The 26,159-nt window shown below is 40.4% G+C and overlaps 1 protein-coding gene across 8 annotated transcripts in view; it reads right to left on the bottom strand.

The window, feature by feature from the left end:
- Positions 1–26,159, bottom strand: part of TNIK (TRAF2 and NCK interacting kinase) — a 415,617-nt gene that overhangs the window by 311,920 nt on the left and 77,538 nt on the right. For all 8 annotated transcript variants that reach the window (XM_011948978.1, XM_011948979.1, XM_011948982.1 and 5 more), the window contains exon 2: positions 1,883–1,948. In XM_011948978.1, the coding sequence (XP_011804368.1) occupies positions 1,883–1,948 (66 nt within the window). The remainder of the gene's footprint in view (positions 1–1,882; positions 1,949–26,159) is intronic.

The following is a 26,159-nucleotide window of genomic DNA, read 5'->3' as shown; positions in this document are numbered from 1 at the left end:
TGTGAGCCACTGCACCTGGCCAGGCCCCAAAGCATTTCTAAGTACATTCTCATTTGACTAATACACAGAAAAGCTGTGGTGGTTACAAAACAATGAAAACAATGGCGCTGGTAAGAGACCAAATCTCCTGTCCCAAAGTTCACTGCATTCACCATGACCATTCTTTGCAGAATCTCCCTTAACTTGGAAGGTGCCATAGTACTGTATCAACCACCAAGAGAATGGAATCCTGTAAAATAACAATGTTGACAACCTAGCTGCTAAATATATTCCCTCTCTAAAAAGATCTGAGACCTCTTGCCATTTGTTTCCTTGCCTTTTTCAAATAACAAGAAATTATGGAAAACTCTGGATTTTCCAAATATTCTCATCCTTAATTGAATCTCTTGGTATCTCCTCTTATAAGAGTGCAGAGTTTCACCTCTTGAATTAGTGTACCAAGCTGTGAAGTGTCTCCCAAATGCATATCCTATGGGTGGGAAACTAATGAAATGGAAAGGCTCTAAGAAATGGCACCATAAAACCAACACCATGCTACAGAGTTGCTCCTTCATATTGACAGCAAATCAGAAGTAATTTTCTACCTAAGTCAGAGCTTAATTCATTAGTTACTTCACAAGTTCAATCCAGTTTCTCAAAACGCAGTAACACAATCTTCCAACCTAATTATCTTCATTGCAAGTATTTAAAAGCTTTGCTGAGACACATTTCTTTCTGTGTCAGACAGGATCAACGTCAAGTGAGCAGGTTGGGTAGACTACATTCTGTCTAATGGTAAAAGGTGGACAATTTAGGAAATAATCGTTTCTTGCAAGGGAGAAATTTCCCCCGGACACCAAAGGAAACCTCTGGTAAATAAACATATAAACGTGTATCCACTTAAAATCGTGCTTTAAAAAACGGAATCTCGAGAATACCCTATAAATAATACTTCTGAAATTCTGCAGAATTCAAAATATTACAACCTGAATGATTTCTATAATAAATTTAATTGAGAAAAGTTTAGGGCTCAGCAGGAATTTTCAAAAATAGAACATGAGATAATTTGTAATGGAAATGCCATCCCATATCGCTGCCACTAGGGAAAATGATGGATATTTCCCTATAAATTATCAGGAGGAAACAGTTGGTTTGTTTTGATGGCATTTCAATAGCTCATTCAACAAAACCCCAAAAGTTTTAGTCCAAAAACTGTTCACTTCCATTTTTTTTGACAATCAGAAAAGGAATCAACTTACATTTTCAACCAACCATTATTTTTGTAGATTATACTTGGGAAAAAGACCTTTTAAAAACACTTTTTGAGTGAATTTGTAAGCAAAAATTAGTAAACAGACAAGCAAGACTTCTTATTCCATAGCTCCGTCTCAACTCAAGTTTAACTTTTAATTGTTTCCTAAAATTCGTCGCTGCTATTAAGCTTTTGCTTTGTGAGGTAACCAAGTTTTCTTCCAACACTGTTCACTCAACTCATTTAATTCATGCCCTAGGCCAATAACACATCTACTTTTCCAGCTGCAATAGTTTAATAGCTTAAATTTCTAAAGTAGATGGCATTCTTTTCTCTTTCAAAAACCAGTTCTGGCAGTGATTAAAGTAAAGGAAACTGAACGCTTGAAGAGCTTCAAATAAGTGGCGTCAGAATTCATGTGTCACATATAAACACAGTCATATATAATGAAGGGAAATACCCAAATCACAGAATCCAGTTTAGGCAACATAACCACAGATATATTTTAAAAGATGGAGAGTCAATCACCAAGTATATTAATTCATTTTAAATTTGTTAGGAGCCATTTATGAGCAAGTATAGACAGCACTGCAATTCGCCATTCATGAACTGAAACCATACATAAGCCACACACAGACTCAATGTACTTACCTTATAAACTTGCCCGTATGTTCCATTTCCAACAAGTTCCACCAATTCAAAGATCCCTGCGGGGTCCTGAAAGAAAATAAACAATAAAAATTCAAGCAATATTCCAGGCATTGCCTTAATCAAAAGCAAGTACTTACCTAAATTAAGCAAATAAATAACAACTTTAGCTTAGGGGGCTCTCATGTGTTAACATTTAATACTATCAAAATTTTAAAATTTAAGTCAGCTGCAGCTATGAAATTAGCCAAGTTCCATTTTCTTTCCATTTTACATTTCTATGAAATGTGTTTAAATCAGGCAAAAGGAGATGCTTTTTCAAGTGAAATAATAAAAAAGAATTAACACATTTCTCACTGTCAAATGGAAACACACTTGCAGGAGCTACACCGAGATAAAGTGAAAGACTCATCATCCTGAGAAACATCCTGAGAAACATCTAGGATGTTTCTCTTGGAAATATCTGAGCTATTCACTGTGTTGAGTGAGCCCTGGTAGTTAAGAATGGTGTTCCTGCATTGTGGGGCAATCTTACCTATGGCAGTCAACAGTTTCCAAGGGAAAATACAGTCAACTTAACTACCTCTCTCAGAAAGATTTTCTTTGGATTCATCTCTCTTCTGTAATACTGTTTCTACAAAATATACTTCTGAGGATACCCTCCAGTTCCTGTAGTACCTGCTGAGTAACTGCAGGATTTAGAATGCAAGCTAAATTGGAGAATTATTCAAGTTCTTATCACCAATCAGTTGTCTACTTACCTCGGGAGTCAGCTAAATGTTACAGTGTTCAATAAATATCCAATAATTACTGCTATTATAACTGAATTACTATCCCAAAGAAATTGAAAAGAAAAATCAAAGCCTATAAAAGTCTATTCAGAGGCAGAAATTGACTTTTACCCCTTACTGATTCCTAACTGGACAGAAATTGCTTCTTTAAAGGCATAAATCTAGGAGTCACAAATTTAAATGTCTGCAGAGGCCAGGCCAGTAACATAAACAAGTAAAGTGGTCCAGTTGGGGCCTGTGGCAAACTGAGCAACCCCAGCCTCTTTGAGGAAGGAAGGATGTGGTGGGGTGGGGTGGGGTGGGGTGGGGTGGAGTTTACCTAGTTGGAGCCAATTGTTGTCTTGTCAACATATTAGCACAATATTGCCAGGTCTAAAGATTTTTCAAGAGAAACTGAACATTGCATTTAATGTGAGATCTCCTATTTTTTAAGTGTTAGGCACTTAATTTAAAAAATATTCTTAGAAACAAATAAAAATAGACTGCGCTTTTGGCCTATCTCTACCGGACACTTACATGAGAGCAATGCCATATATTATTACAATGGGTAGCTGAGAGGCAGGCAGGGAACAGCCTGAACTTCAGATTCAGACAGACCTGGGTTAAATATCAGCTGTGCCTCGACTAGCTATGTGATCCTAGGAGGCCCCGCGAGAGCAGCGTATTGTCTGGGCCTGCAGGGATGACATCTGCCTAGTCATGCTCTTGTGAAGAATAAGTGTGGGCTTTGCACAATGCCTTGCACGTAGTCAGAAATCTATTAATACCTAATAGTAATCACTTTCAAGCTGAGAAATTCCACACCACCAGCAGGATTTAATGGGGGAAGGGGAAAATGAGTTTCTCTGCTATTCTGGGGAAAGGGAAAAATGAGTTTGATCTGACAAGTCAGGATGCTTTAAAGTCCTGTCAGTGGTAAATCAAACTCAAGAAAAGCCCCTGGGTTGGTGCCTTCAAAGATTCCACACAGAGAGCCAATAAAAACAAAAACAAAAAAAAGCAAACAAAGCACCTAACAGATTAAACACTTAGTCACTGAGAAAGATTGGAATTAGCACTACATTACCCCCTCTTAGGAAGCCAGAAAGGCAAGAAACCACACTCCATGCTCATGTCCTGAAAACTCCAGAAGTCCAGAAGTTCCAGTTATGCCCCACCTGGTCTGGGAGGTGTGGTTCCAGACAGAACCACAAAACTGGAAAACACTGTTAAGGGACTAGAGCTCTGAGTCGACCAACACCCCACAGCTAAAAGACACTGTCAAGGCCACCCGGGAGGCCTCAGGATAGGAGGAAAAGTTCTGTTGGTTAAACTACTAGGCCATTAGAGCAGCAGGTTTTATTACAAACGGAATTAGAAAGAAATGAGGAAAAGAAAAAAAAAAGCCCATAAATGGTGGCAGCTGCTGTTTGTTTCTAAGCTGTGCTTCCCAGTAGTTTGTTTGCTTGGTGGTGTTTCTGCAACATATTTGGAGAGAAGTTCTACATTTGCTTGAAATTTCTCAATTGTGTTTTCAACATTCGTTTTTCTTGACTAAAAAAAATATATATAACAAAAAGAGAAGAGATACAGGACAGTGATGAGTGGCTGCCTCAAGGAACCTGGGAATCAAATAGGGATGTAAGACAAGGGCAGGAGCACAAACAGGTGCAGAGCAGGGATCAGCTTCCACACCCAGGGAGTCACTCGCCTCAGGGTACCTTCTCAGAGCTGGGGTTAGTAGGTAGGTCTCAGGAGGATCCAGACAGCTGACTTGTGAGGCTCTTTTCTCTCCTTGAATAAGCTATTCTTGGGTATGTGTCACAACCAATCAAAACCAAGGAGGCTCAATGCTGAGCCTTTAGTTCAAACTGCTAGGAGAAGGTTTTTGCTGGACACATCCAAGGGCCTCTGAAGCAAAGTTCAGAGGAACTAAAGAGTTCCACTGGCAACTGGCCTTGCATGGGCAACCAAACTGGAAAGAATCATATCAGATGGGTTCCCCAGGAATAAACTCCGAGACTCCCTGAGATTTACACTGTGTGAGTTCATTGGGGTATGCCTCAGAATCAACACCTGCCGGGGAGGAAAGGAAGAACTGGACTGAGCCGAAGGAAGAGCTGAACTGAAATGCAGTGGTAACAAAAACTTCATCTGATCTATGGGAGCGCTGGAGCTAGGATAGTCCTTCAGAATTATCCTACCTGGAAGCATCAGGCCTTTGAATCCTACCTCCATTGACTAGTCATTGCATGTAGGCTGCCCCCCAATACCCACCCCAGAGGTAACAATCTTAGGTGAAGTGACACTGTTCAGCTGAGGACATTTTTCAGGTGAAAGTCATCCCTAGCTACCTACACTCCTAGCAGGTGGACAACTGAGTGCCCCAGCAGTGGAGAACTGAGCTCTGTGTGACATACCACAACATACACTACAAGCATCATGGCTAGAAATGAGGACCAGTTTGGAATTAAGAGAAGTCTATAAGCATCTACAGTCTACAGTATCCTGAGAGAAACAAAGCAAAATAGCATTAAGAGTCATGGTATTTGCAAGGAGGGGACTCTTTGAAACCCTAGACATAGAAATCAGAGGTATTATTCAGCTCTCTTCTCTCTTTCCCCCCATCCAAGTGCCTGGAGAGCTGAGTGTGAATAGTCTTTCACACAAATGCATTTCATCATTAATTACATCCTTGCAGAATTGTGATATAGCTTGAACAGTGTAAGCATTCAACTGTTTTCTCCATTCTAGAGTACATCTGAAGTAATTTCCCCAAAAGGTCACTATGACCTCAATTTCTTACACGTAGTGGTCGCTTCTCAGTCCTGTCCTAGTTGTCCCTTTGAGGCATTTATACTCCTGAGCATCATCACTCCTGTTAAAAAATATATCCCCTCCACCATCTATCATACCTCTTAGTCTCTCTCACAGATTCTATAATATTTCTTCTGCTCACACCTTTGAGGTAGACTTCCCCAAAAGTTCCACCCTTGTCCACCACTCCCCTAATTTTGTTCACTAAGTGTCAATGATCTTATTTCCAAATGTCCACCATATCCATCTATCCCACTCCATTCACACAACAGGCTTCATCATCTTCTTCTGAGACCATTTGCTTTTAGTCCTTTCTTCCTTCTAAGCTATTCTCCATACTGATCTTTCTAAAATAGACATTTCTAATCATGACACTCCATGATTTAAAATAATACAAGATACAGTTCAAACTGAAAGTCAGGTCATGTCATTCTTAGGCCTGGCCTCCATTCCCAGCCTCGTGTTCCATCATTCTGTGCTATAACCAACACATGTCCCTCATGTTCCTAACACACTACACTCAGCTCTTGGTTCATACTGCCCATCTGCCAAGATTATTCCTTCTGCTTTCTTTCTGAGGCAAGCCCATCCTTGAAAGCCCAGCTTGCTGCCTCCTTTCTGAAGCCTTTCTCAAATCAGCACCACCGCCGCTCTCTCTGCAGCCGCAATACGTTGTGCACAGCTCTATGATAACCATTTTCACACAGTGCTAGCCTCTCTTACATTTCTCTCCCTTGATGAATTACAAATGCCTCAAGAGCAGGCACTGTAACATATTTATCATGGTATTTTCAGCACTTAGCATGGTGTCCAATACGTAACTGCTAGATACAACTATTTACCGAATAAGGTTGATGTCCCACTCCCAATTCTTCAAGACATGTATAGCAGAAGTCACAAAAAAATGGGATCAGAATGTAGAGCCAAAGGTCTAGCAAACTTACATCATTTCTTTTAAATCCAGACAAGTTGTTCTACCACTGTGCCCTCTATCCTCCTTACCCCAATCCCACATGGACAAAGCTGTCACATGTAAAAGCCCCTGTAGTATTCCCAGCTCTAAACAAATAAAATCCATAGAGCCTGTTGTAGTAAACTGTGCCTCACGCGCATTGAGAAGTCAGGCTGTCAGAATGTGGCCAACAGAATGTGCAGCAAGGGGAGGACGCTGTACCTAATAATCATGTTACAAAGACAGGAAAGCTAAGAGATAAGAAATCCACTTAATTCTCCCTCTTGTGTTTGCTTAGCTGCTCTTAAAGCCAGGATGAGCAGCATGGAAGAAAGTTACATACACCAAGGAGAAAAGAGCAAATCATTGACATTTACCAAAGTCAAGAATCCCTGTTGGCTACACATGCCTTTATTCAGATCTTAACCTTTGCTGGGAGGCTGAGAAGAGAATTTAATTCTAAGGTAGAGTAGTTTACATTATTTCATATTGAAATATAACTACATATCAAAAGGCAGGATATTCCTTGAAAGAAAATGTAATTTTTCAGCCAGTACGGATAAAAGCAAACTTGGTTAGCCATGACAATAAATTTTACAGTAATAGTGAACATTTCATGAGGACTTATGTGTCAGAAACAATTCTAAGCATTTTCATGAATAGCTCATTTATCACAGCTTTATCAAGAAGACGCTATCATTATCTTTGTTTTACAGATTAGGAAAACTGAGGCACGGAGGGATTAAATGCTTACTCAAGGTCACACCACTAATGAGCAGCAGAGCTAGGATGCTGACTCAGATGGTCAGACTCCAAACCTTGAGTTACTAACCACTACCCCATCAGCTTCATGGAACCATAATTCCCAGCCCTTGATTTACCAACTGGTAGCTCTCTAACCTTGAGCCAGTTTCAGAACTGCTTTGAACCTCAGTTTCTTCATCTTTAAAATGTGGACAGGATTACCTCCCTTGGGAGCTACTATGAGACCCGTGAGCGTCTAGACTAGCTTGGGGCCTGATACGTAATAGGACTTTAGTAAATATTCAGTTTCTTCCTCCCTTTTCTTTTTCATCTTTGAAAATGAGTTCATGTAATAAACAAATAATATGCCACAGTAAAATTCAGTCTGCATTTTACAGATTTTCAACTAAAAAAGCCAATAAAACTAATCTGGCCAGTAAAGGAAAACCTATTGCTTTTCAACCAATAATATTACCCACCACATGCTTAGCAAACAGGATCAGATATTTATGGACAAATGTATGTCTCTTTAAAAATTAGTAAGACAACTGAGAAGGCGCATTAAGTTTTGGGGGTTCCTGGGATGTTGAAATAAATACTTTTTCTGTCAGCTGATGAAATTTAGATAGCATTGGCAGGCTCAAGCCCAGCTTCACAGCAGAGTGGAGAGATTTAAGATCTAGGGTTTGATACTCCCTGCCACTAAGTTATGCTTTAATTCCTCCAGGTCCTCTGAATGATACTGGATTTATAAGAACACTAAATAACACCACTGGGCTAAATCCCAAAGATTGAAAAAGGCAAACTTAAATCTATAAGTAGGATGACGATTTCCTTCACATCATAAAAGATAATACATAATTCTTCCCAGTGCCTCCCCACTTCTTTGAAAATGAAATTGACACGGATCATGAGCAAACGGCCTACACAGACTCTAGACAGCCCTCCTCCAAAATGCCTCTTAAAGACACAGCCGTTCTGTGACAGAATCTTTTACTGGAGGCCACCAGTCCTTTGGCAGGGTAAAATACACCCAACAGAATATGGATGGCTGATAGTGCTCCCAGAATGACTGCTACCCCCGGATTCCCTATTGACAGCTGCCAAACGACTGTGCTTACTCTAAACTTACAGGCCTTAAAAAGACCAAAATGTTATTTCTTTTAGAACCATATTTAGCAGCTGTTTTGTTTGGTTTCAGCCCTAACTGACAAGCATATGCTTACAAAAGCAAAACAGAACAAAGAAAACAGGAACAGTAGGAGAACTCTCCACATTTATCTTGAGTCTTCAGGCTTTTCAACACCATCTTCGAAAGTACAGCATTAGGAAACTGTGCTGACTCAACAACCCCCGGATTCTAGTTTATGCTGCACTCACAGCCAGGCAAGGTCCCTCAAAGGTAATTTTTTACTTTAACTTCCCCTCTTATAAAGCAGTAGAGGTTTGCAGAGTCAAAGGTCTTGCTTTACACAGTAAGATTTATGTAATCCCTGGCTGCTACCTGGCACCCTCCCTAGCCACCTACTGTGTGTTAGGCACTGTCCAAAGTAGAGGCAGTGGGGTACATGGCCCCTGCTTCATAATGCTTCCGATCTAAGGAAGGAAGCAGACATGAGCAAAATACTGTACATACACAGTGATTAGATCATCATAACGACAAGCAGCATACAAGAAAAGGTACTCCAGCAGTACTGATCCAGGAGATCTGGAATATAGCCCAGAAGTGTATCTTCATTAACCTGTCAGCCCAAAGAAGGCATCTCAACTGGAATAGATAATTCAAGTAAAAAACATAAATATATATATATATATATAGAGAGAGAGAGAGAGAGAGATGGATATAGCCAGGTAAAATACTGATTATTGATTTTTCTTGATCATCGGTGTAGGGCAAGTTAAATTATGCAAACCTATCACGGGACTGGCACCAAACAATTAGTGTTGAAGTCTGGATTCCGCTCCTTACTAGTGTTCTTTGATCCCTCATATTCCAGTTTTTTTTCATCTGTAATTTGGGAAAATGCCCTTTGGCCTGCATTTTTACACTGTTGCATCCTACCTATGAATGTTCTAGGTAACTCCCCAGCTCTCCCCGTGTCAAGCATCGTCTTTTGGGAAGGGCTGTCCTGAGTGTAGGCTGACTCCAGGACTCCATCTGCTCCGACAGAGCTGTTCCTGGCTAGTACTGGCATCCTCTTACCAATACCAGCTCCTCAATGACCAGCTGGCTCCTGGCAGAATCAAAACATAGTCACAGCCAAGCCTCCAGGAACTGACCCTCGATACTGGTAGCTTCCAGTTTGGCTTTCATCTCTCAGGACAGGGAGACTGGAGCCTCCTCACCTCCTGTTTGGTTTGCAGTCTGCTTAATTTCACCTGCTAATGTGCAGCAGCCAACAGTGACACTGCTTTAGATCACCCTGCCCCTGCTCAGCTGCTTCACTCAAGACCCCGCAGCCCCAGCCTGTCCTCACAAAGGCAGCCTTTAGAACTGGATTTGAAACATCACTTCTCGGATTAATGGCTGCAAAACCTTAAGCTGTACAACAAGCTATAATAGACATTATCACTGTCATTGGGATAGGCCATGGCCTAAATGCTTTTCATATATTTTCATATTTCATCCTTATAGCAACCTGAGAAATAGGTGTTACTAACCCCAATTTTCAGATGATAAAACTAAGGCTTCAAGGAATTAAGTAACTTGCCCAAGATTAAACAGTGAGTGGTAGAGGCAGCAGCCAAGACCAGACTGTAAAGTAAAGGTAAAAATACCTCTCGTGGAAGATGGTTCTGGGAATCCGAAACAACACACATAAAGCATTTAGCACAATGCATGGCAGTGCTTAATAAATAATGGCCACTGATATATTGCTGTTGCTGGTGATATTATGAAAAGTTTCCCAAGGTGATGACAGCATTGGTTCATAGTAGAGCCAGGATTCAAATCCAGGTATTTTGAATCCAAGTCTATTATTACTCATTTCCCTACAAACAGCCGATGCTGAAATTAACTTGGGGTTACGGGGATGCTGAAGGCCTTGTGGGTTAACAGTGGAGCCAGAGAATGGGCAGTGACCTCAGGACAGGCAAACACAATGAGCCAGGTGGCTGGGAACATATACGTTGTCTACACCATGGTTGCTTGCTGTCCCTGCCTCTTATTAGAGCCAGAAGCCCCAGAAAGGAAGAGCAGACAGGCTCTCAGATTTCTATCTGAAGCTAGTTTCTGTTTTTCCTACTTTGCCATTAGCTAGGATGAATGCTAATTACTTTAAGCTAACCAGTTAATTGACAGTGAGAGGCGGTATAGCATAAAAGTGAAAACCACTGTCTCTACAGCCAAAAGCCTGAATCGAATCACAGCTTCACCATTTTCTAGCCATATGACTTTGGGCATGTTATTTAATCTTTCTATGCCTGTTTCCTCAACTATAAAAGAGTGATAATGGTAGTACCCACTTTGCTGGATTATTTGATACAATAATTAATATATATAAAATGTGTAAAGCAATATCTAGCATATCGTAAGTGCTTAAAAAGTGTTCGCTAATAATTCTTTACTCAAGAAAGAATAACTTCTTTATTCCAAAAATGAATAACTTTTATTGGTTTTGTCCACTGCAGTATCTCGAGTACCTCGGATCGTGACGGGGACATCAGAGATACTCAATAAATATTATCTGGATGGAGCAAGTCCTCACATCACCAGTTCTACCACCGATAGCCACAATGCAGTAAGGTCTGCGACATTTGCAGCGAGGATTTCTGAGATCATATCAACAAAATATCTCTACTCATTTTACAGAAGAGCAAAGAGAGGCCCAGACAGGCTCTATACATTTGTGCAATTACAGGTTTCTCCAGCAAGAGAATTTAGGTGATTTATCTGAGGTCTTATCCTAGTTACTGGCAGAGTTAAATCAAGACTTATGTCTTTTGACTTCTAGTTTTCACCTCTGTCCAATTTAACCCTTTGGTAAACCAACAGAATCACCCATTGCCTTTCAAAAAGTGGGCCTGGAAAGGAAGGAAACAGGGACAGTAGATAGGATGGGCAGGCCCTGCTGTTCTTTTGCAAAATCTAGGTAGGTGGGTTAAGAAATCAATTTCATTCATTTCCAGAACTGATGTAAGAAGATTTAGTGCACATGGCCAGTTTGACAGTATATTTAGTAGGCCACATGCATATATATCAGCATAAAAGATACATAATATTTTCAAAATATATTTTTCTCGGTTCACAGACTTAGCATATTCATACTCACAACTAGCTCAGTTCAAAATTATTTCCTTACAGATGAAAACAAAGAATTCTACATAAATTGATTATTGTCTACTAGCTTACATTGCATAAATAAGTATATACAACTAAGAATATAAAACTAAAAAGAGAACAATCCAAGGACTTCTTGTAACAGTGACTTGAATATTTTTTCTGATTTTGGTGCATAGCACAGCTATTTTAATCCTTTGTCAGCTGCTGGGATTCACTGGCCAGCCCTTCTCATGCTTCTTGACCTGAAATTCCCGAGTCACGACTACAAACCTGCTTGTGCACACAAGGAATGCACAAGCCCCAACTGTGTGTTCAGAGACTGTTTTCTAACACATTCAGAGTCAGAGAAAGGCACAACAACTCCATAAGGCAGGTTAAGAAAATTCTTCAGGGTACTAAGCCACAAGACAGATATTGGACAAGGATAGCTATCTCCACCACCTCCTGTAATTTTTCTTATCTCTCCAAAAGTAATTTTAAAAAGCATACATGCAGGCCGGGCACAGTGGCTCACGACTGTAATCCCAGAACTTTGGGAGGCTGAGGCAGGTGGATCACAAGGTCAGGAGTTCAAGACCAGCCTGACCAACATGGTGAAACCCCATTTCTACTAAAAATACAAAAATTAGCTGGGCGTGGTGGTGCGTGCCTATAATCCCAGCTACTCAGGAGGCTGAGGCAGGAGAATCACTTGAACCAGGGAGGCGGAGGTTTCAGTGAGCTGAGATCATGCCTCTGAACTCTAGCCTGGGCGACAAAAGCGAAACTTGGTCAAACACACACACACACACACACAAGCTGCTCTAAAGGTCAATACGCATATGACCACCCCCGACCCCCGCCCTCCGCTCAACCTGGTCCATTCCCTCCCATCATCAGGTTGTTGCAGAGATTGCACAGCTGTTTGGGAAAATGTATCATACAGTTTACAAAGATTTGCAAACGTGGGATCCTTCCAGACCTGTCAGGACAGGGTAACTTTCCAGTATTTCCAGCAGCACGAGGTGGAAATGATGGGAACCAGACTAGCAAACATTTTGACCTTTTGCCTTTTTGAAGATACTTAGATGAAGAAAAAGATAGCAACTGCAGGAGAGGGATTTAAAGACAAGAGCTGGTTGCCTAAATAATTAAGAAAGAAAGATTAGGAAACAATTCAAGGTTCTGTTTTGGAAGAAGAGCCTTAACAGGACCATTCCCCCAAAGATACTCATTTGCCACCTGCTTACAAGAGACCAGTGACACATTATCTGCTTGAAAGCATTTTCAACAGTTCTTCGTATACCTATAAGCAACCATGAAGTTGACCACAGGCAGAGGTGAAACTGGTAAAAGGGACCTAACCCTACTCTAAGTCTAATAGAAGTATGAGGCCCTCTTTACCAGCTGCCTACTTGTCCCCACTCCTCTTCACAATACAGGGAGCTTCCTTCTTTGCCCCTTTGCAGAGGAAACCTCTGACGAAGGCAAGAATTGTGCACACTGAAAGGGGCAGGGTTAATACCTTTTGGCCAAGGGCCCAGGACTTTTCTATGAGTAGGGAAATACTGGCTGGTTGATTAGATCATCTGTTACTCTCCCATTTCCAGAGAAGGGTGAGATGGCCCAGAGCCATGTAGGAATAGCCAGGAGCCCAAGAATAGCTACCTGGAGCAGGGGCCTGTCATCTGGCAGAGGTACAAACCAATCTTAGTCCATCACTTGGTGTCACCAGTAATAGTACAGATGGCTGGTCAATACCAACTCTTGTAAATCTCATACAGATGTTAATAACAGGGCTTCATTTGCATCTATTGTTTTTCAAGGCTTTTATCTCTATGGCTGGGCCACCACGAAGGACGTACAAGTTTGTTTGCTTGCTTATTAGTTTTGCAAGGCAGATAATATTTTGGAATGGGGCCTTTATACCATCTGTTCAAGGATCTAAAAGCTTTTTGGCAGACTCAAGAAGCTAAAGCCAATCCTTTTGTCCCTCCAGATTTCCATGGGTGTTGAATTTCCACTGTCAAATAAGTTTGGGAACACTAGGTTAAAAAGATTAGCAGGTTAGGGGTTTCTTTACTGCAAGGCCTCTCAAAGCTTTTAATGTGTTAATGTACCCTGTGAATCTCCAAGACTGGGCAAAGCTTTTCACATTTTCCTAACTTGTCTGGCCACAGAACACTCTTTAAAGAAACTTTGTGTCTCCTGTAAGTGCTGACATTCTGCAGAGCATAGAATGGAAAATGACAGTGTATAGAGCAATCTTTTCTGTCATTCCTACTTAACTAAAGCTTGCATCTTAAGTTACTGTAACAGAGATGGATCAATGCCACCCAATATTCATTCTCCCCTTGCTCCTTAACAAAAATTCCAATTTTATTTGGGAGGCAATGCACCCAGCTCAAAATCTACATGCCCTTGTCCCACTGAAGCTAGGAATGAATACATGACTAAATTCTGGTCAATGGTATGTAAGCAGAATTACTGTGTGGGGCATTCAGAAGGGCTGCACAAATGGAGCTGACTTAGCTAGCTGGGAGAAGGGTTCTTCTGTCTTCCTCCCTCCTCCTTCATGCTGCCTGGAATGTAGATGTAATGGCTAGAACACTACAGTCATTTCTGATCTTGAGGTGAATTTAAGAATGGAAGCCTTATGCTAAGATTGTTATAGCAGAACAATAAAATGACCCTATGGTTTTGATGACCATGTAACTACCATGCTACCACTAAGCTGCCTATGTCTGAACTTCTTTATATTGGAAGAGAAACAAACTTCTATCTTCCTTAACCCACTAATATTTGGAGTTTTCTGTTTGATGCAGCTGAAATCTAATTGATTTACCTTGAAGTTTACTGTTCAGATATTTTTATTCATTTATGTTTAACATTCCTTCTTTAAAGTACTCTTCTCCATCAGCCTTTTGATCTTTGGTAGAGGTGACAGTCACTATGGTTGTTGGAAATGTTTCTGTTTTTTTGGAGACAATCTCACTCTGTCGGCCAGGCTGGAGTGCAGCGGCACGATCTTGGCTCACTGTAACTTCTGTCTCCCAGGCTCGAGCAATTTTCCTGCTTCAGCCTCCGGAGTAGCTAGGATTACAGGCGTGTGCCACCATGCCCAGCTAATTTTTGTACTGTTAGTAAAGACAAGATTTCACCATGTTGGCCAGGCTGGTCTTGAACTCCTGACCTCAGGTGATCCACCCACCTCGACCTCCCAAAGTGCTGGGATTACAGGCATGAGCCACCTCACCCAGCCTGAATAAATGTTCTATTTCTCCTCCTGCTGGCATGTTATAGGATGGCACTTCCCTCTCCCTCTTGAAGCTGGATGGGGCCACATGATTTACTTTGGCTAATGAAGTGCGCATGGAAGTGATGTTCCACTTCCAGATGGAATATGTGACTGACAGTTCAAATCATTGTGATGACTGTGGAAGCATATGTGACCTGATGCCTACCTTAGTCTGGTACTTGGGTAACTGATGAATGGAGTCCTCTACTGACCCACTCTGGGTATGTGGCATGGTCAAGAAATAAACTTTAGTTATATAAAGCCTATAAGAGAGTTCGTTACCATATCCTATCCTACTCTACTCTGACTGAAAGAATAGAAAAGACCAAAAACTGATGATGATGATAATCATGTTGTATAATGCTTTGTAACTTTTGAAACAATATTTGAGAACTGCTTCACACTGAATATCTCCCCATGCCCCAGACATTATGCAGGGAATTTTGCAAAGGTTATTTTATTTCATCTCTGCATCAATCCTGTGAAGTAGATTGCTCACGAGAGGAAAAAAAGTGACGCTACGAGAGCCTCCAATGCCAAAATATACATTCTCCTCACTGTCTCCCATATGCAGTATCTGAAGGCCCCAGAAACAGTAAAATCCCTTCCAAAGATGGCTGATGAAAGACCATCAGCCAGAATGATGGGAAAGACCAGAATTTTTACAAGGTGCCTACTTTCACAAGGCTGACTACACCTACATGGCCTAAACCAGCGCATGCTGGAGCTTGTAGTCTCTGCACCCCACTGTGGGCAACAGAATTGCAAGTCCTCGACTGCTCTTTTTTGAATGCCTTTGAACTCAAAACCTGCTTTTTGAGCCACTGTCAAGGTAACCCAGCAGCTGAGAATAACTAATTGGGCAACATTCTCTGACTGCTGGCATGAACAGTTATAATCTCAGCATCACTGTGACAACCTGACTGGAATGCTGGTTATTCACACAAAGAAAAACCGGTCTCCATTCAGACCAGAACCACGTTTTGTCTTTGTTCCAGTTTTCCCATTACAAGTTGCTACTGAAGGAACAATGCTTTTCTTTTTTAAGAAGAATATGTATTATTAGTCTGTGCAAAAGCAGCATTTTCTTAGCCCAAAAAAATTTGGAAAGGGGGGAAAAAGTAATATATCCTATATTGCCACAGGCAAAGAGACTATTAAAGCTCTATATAAACAACAGTAAAGGTCATGTTGGAGTAATTCTGTGGCCTTTTAGCCAGGTCACAGAATTCTGTGGAGATGTCAATGGTGCAACATGGGCAACAGATGACTAATAACTAGATTACATTCAATCAATCAATGCACATTTCCTGAGCACCTACAATGTGCTATCACAGACACTCTCCTCTAAATCTCTCAGTGGTTTCCTGGTCTACTCTGCTCTCCCATCCAATCTCAGACTCCCTTTAAAGCTACAGCACACCTTTCCCCAGGCATCAGCTATAGTCACCAGCTCACCATTCCCAGAAGATGTTCTGTAAACTGCATTCCATGTCCTTGTTCCCTTTTTGTTCTTGCTATCCAAAAAGTCCTTTGGTCCCATCTTTGTCAGTCAAAGTCTTACCAGTCTTTTGAGGTCCGACTCAAATCACAGTTCCTACCTAAGTTCCTCCCATTACACTCCATTAGAGTAAATTCCACATTAAAGTACATCCCTAAGATCGCTTTGAATGTATCTGTCTTACTGCACTTGGAAGGCAACTCTCTAGGGAGCAAGATCAGCATCTGAATAAGGCTTTACCACTTCCAGTTGTGTTATTACCTAATCTCTTAGAGCCAAAGTCTCTTCACCTATAAACAGCATGCTACTCAGACTGCACCCGTGACCATCCAACTCACCCGGGAACCTTGTTGCAAATGCAGAAACCTGGGTCCTGCCCAGACCTACTGCATCAGGATTAACATTTTAATAAGATTCCCAATTTATCCCAATGCATATTAATGGTACCAAAGTATTGATAAAATCTACCCAGCAGAGGTATGATGAGAATGAGGGGAAACTTATGGAAAACATTCAACAGGGAGTCTAATACATAAAGACTCTCACCAAATGAGGAAACTACTACTCTTTATAGCCAATAAATGTATGGTTAAGTTGAACTGTTTGGTGTTTTAAAGGATTCAGATATTTATGGCATGAGCTGGCCCTCAAGTGACATGTCAAATTAGTAAAAATAGATTAAAATACATGAAATATAAATGAAGAGAAGCAAAAGAACTGTGTTTTAGAAGAGCACATGACTGAAAATGACTTCATCGCTTACAATTTTTCTGACATTGAACAAGGCCACTAAGATTTTTTAGCCTTTGGTTTCTTTTCCTATCAAGTAGAAATAAGAATAAAGGCAGCCTGCTTGCCTCTCCGAGTTGAACTAAAGTTATTCTAAAGTTAAGATGAGCTAAAGAGAATGAAGGAATTTTGCCAAATACAAAGAAATGATTAAGTCAGTGTTTATCAAGTAACACTAAAATACAACATATCCATCACAAACTGAGCTCACACTCAAAGGTGGTCACCCATGAAAGGCACACGGAGGTCAAAATGGTACATTAAGGCCACTGGTTTGAGGATGGAGTTTTAGTGGAAAGAATGAAGAGTGAGCCAAAAGGGACAAGTGGCTCTGCCTTCTCAGTGGGCTGAGGTACTACTACTTTGAAAGTGGCAGAAAGATACTGAGGTATCTACCACTTTGAAAATACTGGGCTAGGAGTGGGAGGGGACAGCAGCTGGGCCCTAGAAGAAAAGGAATTCACACCTGGGGTCCTCTCAGCTCTAGGGGTTAAGAGAGAACCCAGAAGGGAGTCTCACGACCATCAGGGCAGAGGCCTGCGACTAGAAGGAGGTGTGTGGCAGCCACTCTGATGAGGAACACAGAGGAAACATTTGCTGGAGGAACCTCCATCATCTATTTCTCAAGAACCCTGCTCAAGAAAGGAGAAAAGATGGAGTTTGGGATCTCTGCTCTAACGAGCCGAACAGGCAGAACACAATGTAAATGCAAAGAGAGTTCAGACAGGCAAGAAATCAATACAAACTGACACAGTCAAGCAGTGTTGAATGGAAAAGGTGGGCACCAAGCTAGACTTTAAAATAGCTGCAGGATTTGGGTACGTGGATGGGGATATCAGTAGAGGGGATAAACTTGCTTTGTTAATAGTATTATTTTAAAAGAACACATGTTAATTACATGTATCATTTCTGTCAGAAATGATGGAACAATCCGATCACTTACAGGACAGCATATGCATCCAGCAAATTTAAATTATTTCTAGAAATCATGATTCCATAAGCATTTCATAAGGCAAATGGATTTCAAGTATTAAACACACATGGCTATGAGAAAATGGCAGACATGCATGGGATAAAGAATATAAGCCATTTCTTTTTTTTTTTGAACAAAATGTTGTTTGAGGTCTCACTTCTCCCAGGCAAATGAACAAATACACAAATTACTCTGATGTAATAACTTGCTTACATCCATATTCCCCACTCAGCTATGCTCCTGATCCTTCCAAAGCTGAGGCTGGGCTTCCTTCCCGTTAGTATCTTTAGCTACGTGCACTGGACCCAGGCTACAGCGGGCCCTTCATAAATGTTGGTTAAGTAAATAATTTTACCAAAATCCACAACAAGAGAATATTTATAAGTTTTTGTTTACTTTTTCTTGGTGAAATAAATAAATAACTACGAGAGAGATGAATACATGTATCTTCACATCATTAAGATACAAATATACATTCCTCTGAGAGTACCAGCTGGGTTGCAGAGAATCTGCGAAGCTGCATTCAACCATGGCATATCTTTTTGGAAAGCCTATTTTCCATAAAAACTTTGGTGTTGGTGGTGTTTTTTAATATGTCAAATTAAACATGAATAAGTTTGTATCAAGTTTAAAAATAAAACACAAAGATGCTAACAAATTTCAGGTTTGCAGTGGAGGTTTCTCAGTCAGTCCACTAGAATCTCTAGGGTTTCCAGTTTCCTCTTCTTCACCCACAGGGATGTTTTGCTAAAAACGTTCAGAAGTGTATTGTTCACCTCTACCATTTATAGCCCTAATTTTCAAACACAATAAATGCTTCTTATTTCACCTCTACTCATTCAGAATTTGCGATTACTGAAATTAGAGCTGAACGGCAGTTTAATTGTCTACTGTCCATATAGAATAGATTTCAAGAAAACTAATAATATAAAAAAGGAAATCTTATTTTTAAAAATCTTCAGTCAAGCATCATTCACATCCAATCACTTGCTAATTACAATTAGACATCTCTATCAAAGCCAGTGTTCTCTACTACAGCTGGTGTTCTAGGACTTCTGTTGAAAAACTTTACCCTTCCAGGGTTTCTCAGTTATTGTCTAAACCTAAAAGGGAATAAGATCCTTCACAAATTATTATAGTCTTACTTTCCATCAATATAAAATGTCCCTGCTCTTCCCAGTTCTCTGGACTAGTGAGGTTTTTCTATGAGGCAAATAATAGAGCAATTCTATTTCTTAGAGAGATGGTCACACTGGTGCTAATTAAATAAGCTGAGCATGTTTGCTTCGTGCACTTCTCAGTACATATTTTACAATTTAAAAGTTTGAAAAAAAATTTAATCATTAAGTGGGCAGCTTCAATTTAGAAGAATGAGGAAACAGATACAAGCAACCCAACAACTAAAATATCAGTTCCCTGTCCTAGGAGTGGTTCGAAGCTCAGAAATGAAGGCCTACTTGAGAGCCAGATGTGCAAACCTACAGCCACATCTCCAAAACCTGACATCAGCTCTCACGCCTTCCACATTTTGTTTCAAATCTTTCTAGGGATAGTTCTTTCAAAATCCCTCTCGTGTGCCCTTCTCAGTCACTATACGCAAATGCTTTTATGAGATAAGAAACTTAAGGAGTATGTCTCTGGGGATATTTTTAGGAGGAGATGGATTTTGTGCAGCTGATTATTAAGTCAAATAATGAATTAAGAATAATGACAACAACTGAAGTGAAAAATCTGCATCATTACAGTAATCTTTCTCTCTTGAACAGAACTATTTGGCTTAAATCAAAGCCACCTGTAGGACTATGAATTTCAAACCACTAGGAGTGAGGTATATGAAGTTTCTAATTAGCACTGGCAAGAAAACATTCGTTCTCCCCTTTGCATATCTTACAGGTGAGGATAGAGTGATTCTATGTTCTTGGGAGAAATTTGCAGTTAAAATGGCCTAGTGGTTCAGAACTTGGACGCCAACAGAACTAAAATAATGACTGTACAATCACAAAAATATAGGCGAGCAAGGAGTGTGGGGGGTGGGCAGGTGGGGGGAGCAGATCTTTCCAAAGAAAGATTGCTGCCAGTGAACTAATTGACTATTTAATATGTTTATTTTACTTGACCATCTCCAGGACTGATACAAAATAATTAAACAGCCTGTATGTATTTTGGTGTTTTCCATATACCCTAAAGTACTCAGTACAAAGACTGGCCTGGGGCAGAGCTGGCATGACCGCACTCAGCTTCTAGTTCTAGTGCCATCTTATCCCTCCTAATCAATTTCCTCCAGGCAGAGATGTTCAACAACCACCATAGAAAGACCTGGCTTAGAACCTCATTTTTATAACACATAACAACTTCCCATTGACACACATTATTGAATAAAGATACTCTTCTGAAAAGGTTAGGAGTCTCTAAGAAGTAACATAAAGAACACTTTAAAATGTAGTAACTTACCTATTTTTAAAATTAGGAATGAAAAGATACAAAGAGCACTGGCCATTGTAGAAATCACCTCAGTTTAAAATTCAGGTCCTGCCACGTGTTAGCTATGTGACTGAGCAATCTATGTTACTTTGTTGAGTTTCCTAATGTCTTGGGAATGAACAACGTCTCCCACAAAGGGTGACTTCTTCCCTACTGCTTCAGCACACACATAGGCATCCTTGCACACACACTACCTCCGTGTTCTACTTACACTGCTTTCAATTAGTCTGTTCACAAGCAACTTCCTTAAAAAGTGATTTCCACCTTGAAATCAGAGTAAGCATCGTGTACACAAAGCCCTTCCTAAAACCCATTCCCTCCCCCAAAGCACAACTTAGTTGCTTCTCCTTTGTGTTCTCACAGTATTTGACTATAGCACTTGCCATGTATAGTAACTATGTGTTTAAGTGCCTAACTCCACCCCTAGACTGCAAGCTTCCTGAAGTATATACAGCTTTTGAATTTTATTGGTATCTCTAGTTTTTAAACAGTATCAAAACTGACAGTAAGTTCTCAGTGTTACACAAAGGAGTTAATTTAATAGTAGCGTTCATTTCTTGTACACTTACTATGTGCTAAGCACTTACATGCCTTTTCTGTAATCCTGACATGAACTCTCTTAGGTGGACATTAGTGATTTTAATTTTATAGAAGAGAAAACTGAGGCTACAAAGCAGCAAATAAGTGATTAAAGTCAGGATTTGCCCAATCTCCAATCTGTTCACAAGGGATCTAGCACAACCACTTGTACTTATTAGGTCCTCAAAAATGCCATCTTTTTTCCTACTGCCCAGAAAATAATGGGAGTGTGACTTCTGCAATGGAAGTACCAGAAACTGAGTCCATTGGTGCTGGCTAACACTATTACTTAGAAAATTTTGATATGAAAAGCTCATTTCACCAAATTCTATGTCAGCAACCATAAACAGATTTTTCAATTGCACATTAATAATTCCCAAAAATATTTTCTGAGTACCTGCTCTATGCCAGTTCTGTACTGTACACTAAGGATCTGTGAATAAAAAGTCAAGACCCCAGTCTCAAGAAGCAGACACCACGAGGTACCAACATTTGTAGAGCACTTGCTATGGAAACTTCAGAGCGCCTGGGAGGACATAATCTTAATGGACAGATGTTACATGCCCATTAAGCCCATCATTAGGGGATCCATGAATCATTTAACGGAACATAGAGTAGCCTGTTCTGTGCCATGTATGTGACCACAGAAGATTCTTTTAGGAAGATAATGTCCTCCATTTGCCAATGTTTGTGTTAAAATTGAAGTGCAGCCAGCCCACATGGGTACTCCTATCAGCATGTAATTAGGGGATTCATCAGGGTTTCCAATAAAATGGCAATATGGCGGCCACATAGTGAAGCAGAGAGCATCAAGACATAAAAGCCATTCATTATTGACACTTTACAACAAATTCCCTGACAACCTTTCCCTGGAGAAGTCCCTTGTTTCTGCCAACCCATTACATCTATTTTGAGGCTGGCAATCTGATGTGCCTCTGCACACAACCCCAAGAGGCACCCTTCATATACAATACAACATGATACAAATAATCTTCATTGGTTCCTCTGGAGCTGTGTGACAAGGTGGTCCTTAATTACTACCAAAGTAATTAAGGTTCTCATGCACCTTCAGTTGCCAAGCCATTATCAGCACCTTTGATTTTCAGGGAACATGTGAGGAGACCTCTGAGCCTTTGCGGCACAAACTGACCAAAGGGGAGCAAAGCACAGTGAATGAGGTGCCTCTTTCTGCCCAAAAGTGCAAGTGCATGATAAGTTATATGGAAGAGATCCCGAGTAATTACTCTCGGCACTTTCGTTTAGCTATTAAAATGCCACCCAACTGTCAGACCTTCACTCAGTGTTAATTACTGCCACACCGTGTTTGAATACAGCACAAGTAAGACTAAAAGTAGAAAATAAACAATAATGATGCAAGATTACAGCCTCTTTTTGTGCCTCTGGTTGCAGTAATCACCTTCGATCTCTTTTTAAGGCCTTTCGTTCTCACCATCATTCCATCATGGACTGAGCAATTGTTTACAAATTGCAAATGCCTATGAAGAGCTCCTATTTCACAGGGTCTCCCACACAGTCACTCAATTAATGGAACTAAATGCCTTGGTTAGGTTCACAGAAGCTGCTGAATAACTGCTATGATGCACTTGGCATTTGCCTTCAGAGGAAGAACATGATGCTGGGTGATGGTGGTGATCTCAACTCTTGGTACATTAGCTTTCAGCTGAAAGTTCAAGGCCATCAAGCTGCTTCCCTGACTGGCAAAGAGGGTGCGTATTAACCTCACACCTATCCTTCATGAGATAACTATGCTGCCTTATTCTGCTCTTGGACTGGAGCTGTATTTTATCCAGCAGTTCTTAACCTGTGCCCACAGATGTTGTGAACCTCCTAAAACTAGATACTATGCTTTGCACATGTGTGATTCATAGGAAAGGGAGCCCAAACAATGATCATCGGAAAGGACTCTAATATCTAGAATCTTAGTTGACCCTTCAACGGTCCTTCAACACAAGCTGGGCAAGTGTATATTCACCTCCATTTCTTAACAGAATAAACAAATGCTGAGCTATGACTTGCCTGAGTGACCTGAGAATAAGTTGAGGCACTTTTCCAGTACTAATTAACATCTTCCCAGAGGATGCATCTACCTTTTGTAAGACTTATCATCTCACATAAATCACCTTGGCTGGGATGATTTGTCTTTCATCTAGACTGTAAGCCCAAACAACAAAAACTATTTTTGTCTGTCTTATCATCTCAATGTGTGTGTGTATTAGAGGAACAGTGTTTGTATTAAGGGGATCAGTGTTTGTCAGTCTAAAACATGCCATGTTGGCATAAGAATTACTTTGAGCTAAAGGCAACCGAGAAACATCAGATGCATATAAAGCTGTCTACTCCCCTTGTATCTGCCTAAAGTCAGGGCATAAATTTTCCTTAGTGAAGATGTCCTCCCTTCCCTCTCCCATACCAGGAAGAGGAGGCAACTCTTATCACAGAAGATGGCACTGACTTCAATCTGCATAAACAAACCTAACTGTAATAAATCTTATCTTCCATTAGTTTTCCCCATATACTTATCTTCCCGTAAATAAGTACCCCTAGAAATCCAAAATCCATTTCTTTTCTCTTGTCACATTTCCACAATTTATTGTTTTTTGTTAAGATGGTATATATAAGCCCCCAATTCTAACCACCTCCTTAAGTTATATTTCTTTATGAACTCCCATGCATATGTATGTAATTGAATCTGTTCTTTTCTCTTGTTAATCTGTCTTTTTTCAGTTAACTTGTAGGTCCCCAGTACTGAACCTAAGATAGCGGATGAAAAAGTCTTATCCTTTCCTATAGTATGTAACAATAACTGTGATCAGTGAACAGATGCAAACCAACCTTCAGTTTCCAAAAATAATTATTTCTGTTTTCTGTCACAAGACACTTGTAGGACAATTTTTTTTTGATGACCATAAGATGTAGAGGACAATGCTTAGAAAACCCTAGACACTAAGAAAAACCTGCTAATGTCTGAAAGAAAAGAACTTCATAATCCAGAAGTTCCCAATACTCTATAATTGCTGAAGAATAACTAGAATTTTAACAAAGAGCTCAAAATCTCAAGTCCTCACAAAATCAGCTAACTCATTAAAAAGAAATTACATTATATGCCCCATTACATTGCATAGGACACTGGAGATGGACATACGCACTCAAGAAATACTGGGAAATAGGGATGGTGATGACAAATGACATTAAGATAAAACAATAAGGATCCAGAGAATGACATTTGATACTTGAAAACTGTATATTGAAAAGGATGATTCCAGAAATTTATTCTGATCACAACGTCTAAACTGGTGGCTAAGAGAAAGGGGAGGAGAGGGCTGGAGTCAGCAAGACCAGATAAAGGCAGAATGTCATAATTAATGTGTGGCACTTTCAGCACATGAAAACAGCACTTTCTTAATCTTCCCAAAGATCATCAGCCTTGATCGTAATTTATTATTAAGAAAATACAGGCCGGGTGTGGTGGCTCGGCCTGAAGTCCCAGCACTTCAGGAGGCCAAAGTGGGTGGATCACTTAAGGTCAGTAGTTCGTGACCAGCCTGGCCAACATGACGAAAATACTAAACTCTACTAAAAATGCAATAAACCCAACTCTACTAAAAATACAACAATCAGCAGGGTGTGGCGGAGGATGCCTGTAATCCCAGCTACTCGGGAGGCTGAAGCAGAAGAATCACTTGAACCCAGAAGGTGGAGGTTGCAGTGAGCCGAGATTGTGCCATTGCACTCCAGCCTGGGTGACAGAATGAGACTCTGCCTCAAAAAAATAAAATAAAATAAAATAAAATAAATAAAATACAGTTATCATACTGTATTCAGTGTATTCAAGGCATACTTTGTCTCATCAGAGAGGAAATTTTCAACTATTTTCTGGGCAAAAGAGTAACAATCCTTGGTAGTCATAACTATTTATCCAAAAGAAAGCAGTTCCACAAGCTGTTGGTCACATTTTAAAATAAAAACAGTGGGACTTCTCCCTTTATGATGCAGGCATTTCTAGGAACCATTGTAAAAGGGCCCACTTTTTCAGTGCCTAAGAGCAGACAGCGCTTTCCACCACCTGCCTTGCCCACTCTCTCCTAGCTCAGTGCACTTTCTTGGGTTGCACGAGTACAAACACATGGAGAATGCAAAGAATGTATCCAAGTTTGGCAGTGCTTGCTGCATTCTGCCTGTAGAAGTGCCCCTCAAATGGTGCAAACTGAAGCAAAACAGCCGCAGAAGCAAAATACAAATCTCGAGGTCAGTGCAGACCCAGCTGCCTTAGTCTCTTAGACATTCCTGGCTGGAATCCCACTGAGCAAATATAGGGGGAAAACAGACAAGACAGGCCCTAGATTCAGGAAATACCCAGCTGCTGCAGGAGACAGCAGCTTACAAAGAGCAATTTCCCTTTAAAAGTGCCCCCAAGGGCAGATCTCTAAACTACCCCTCGCTATTTCTTTTCAATCATGCCATGACCCTGTCACTGGTTTTTAAACTCCTCCTCTTGAACCATCTGATGGACCTATAGGCAGCCAGTAGGTTCTCAAACACAGCTTTCACTATTAGGCCTGAAATCCAAATGGAAGAATGTCACCCTCTCATAGTGTGGTTTCCTCGTTCAGCCATATCTCAAACCTTTTTTCTCCAAAATTCTTGCTATCAAGAGTGACTGCTACACCTGCAGAAGGACAAGCCTTCAAGGAACACAATAACTGATCTCTTTCATAATTTTCATGTGTCAAACTAAGGGAAGCCACACAACTTAGAAATCAAATGTCATGTTCATTTATCAGGTATTTATTCTATTCCAAATCTACACAGGACACAGACAGAAAAGATTCATGCATTCTTTTGACCAATATTTACTAAGTACTTACTGCGATTCATCAATTCTAAAATAGATATTTTTTCACATATTGACATTTCTGGAATTGGGATGCATCTGAAAATTAAGAGTCTAGTTTTCTTCTTTTAGTATATAAAATAATATAGCATCTTACAATTATACATGCCATGGAGGAACTGCTTAATACTTCTCAAACGAGTAAAGCCACCTTTTCCCTTGAACTTGTCCTCCTCTTTCAAACACATCCTCAGAGGCTGGTA

Source organism: Colobus angolensis, unplaced genomic scaffold, assembly GCF_000951035.1.
Source record: "Colobus angolensis palliatus isolate OR3802 unplaced genomic scaffold, Cang.pa_1.0 Scaffold289, whole genome shotgun sequence".
Classification (NCBI taxonomy): domain Eukaryota; kingdom Metazoa; phylum Chordata; class Mammalia; order Primates; family Cercopithecidae; genus Colobus; species Colobus angolensis.
This window is presented reverse-complemented; position numbering and strand designations above follow the sequence as displayed.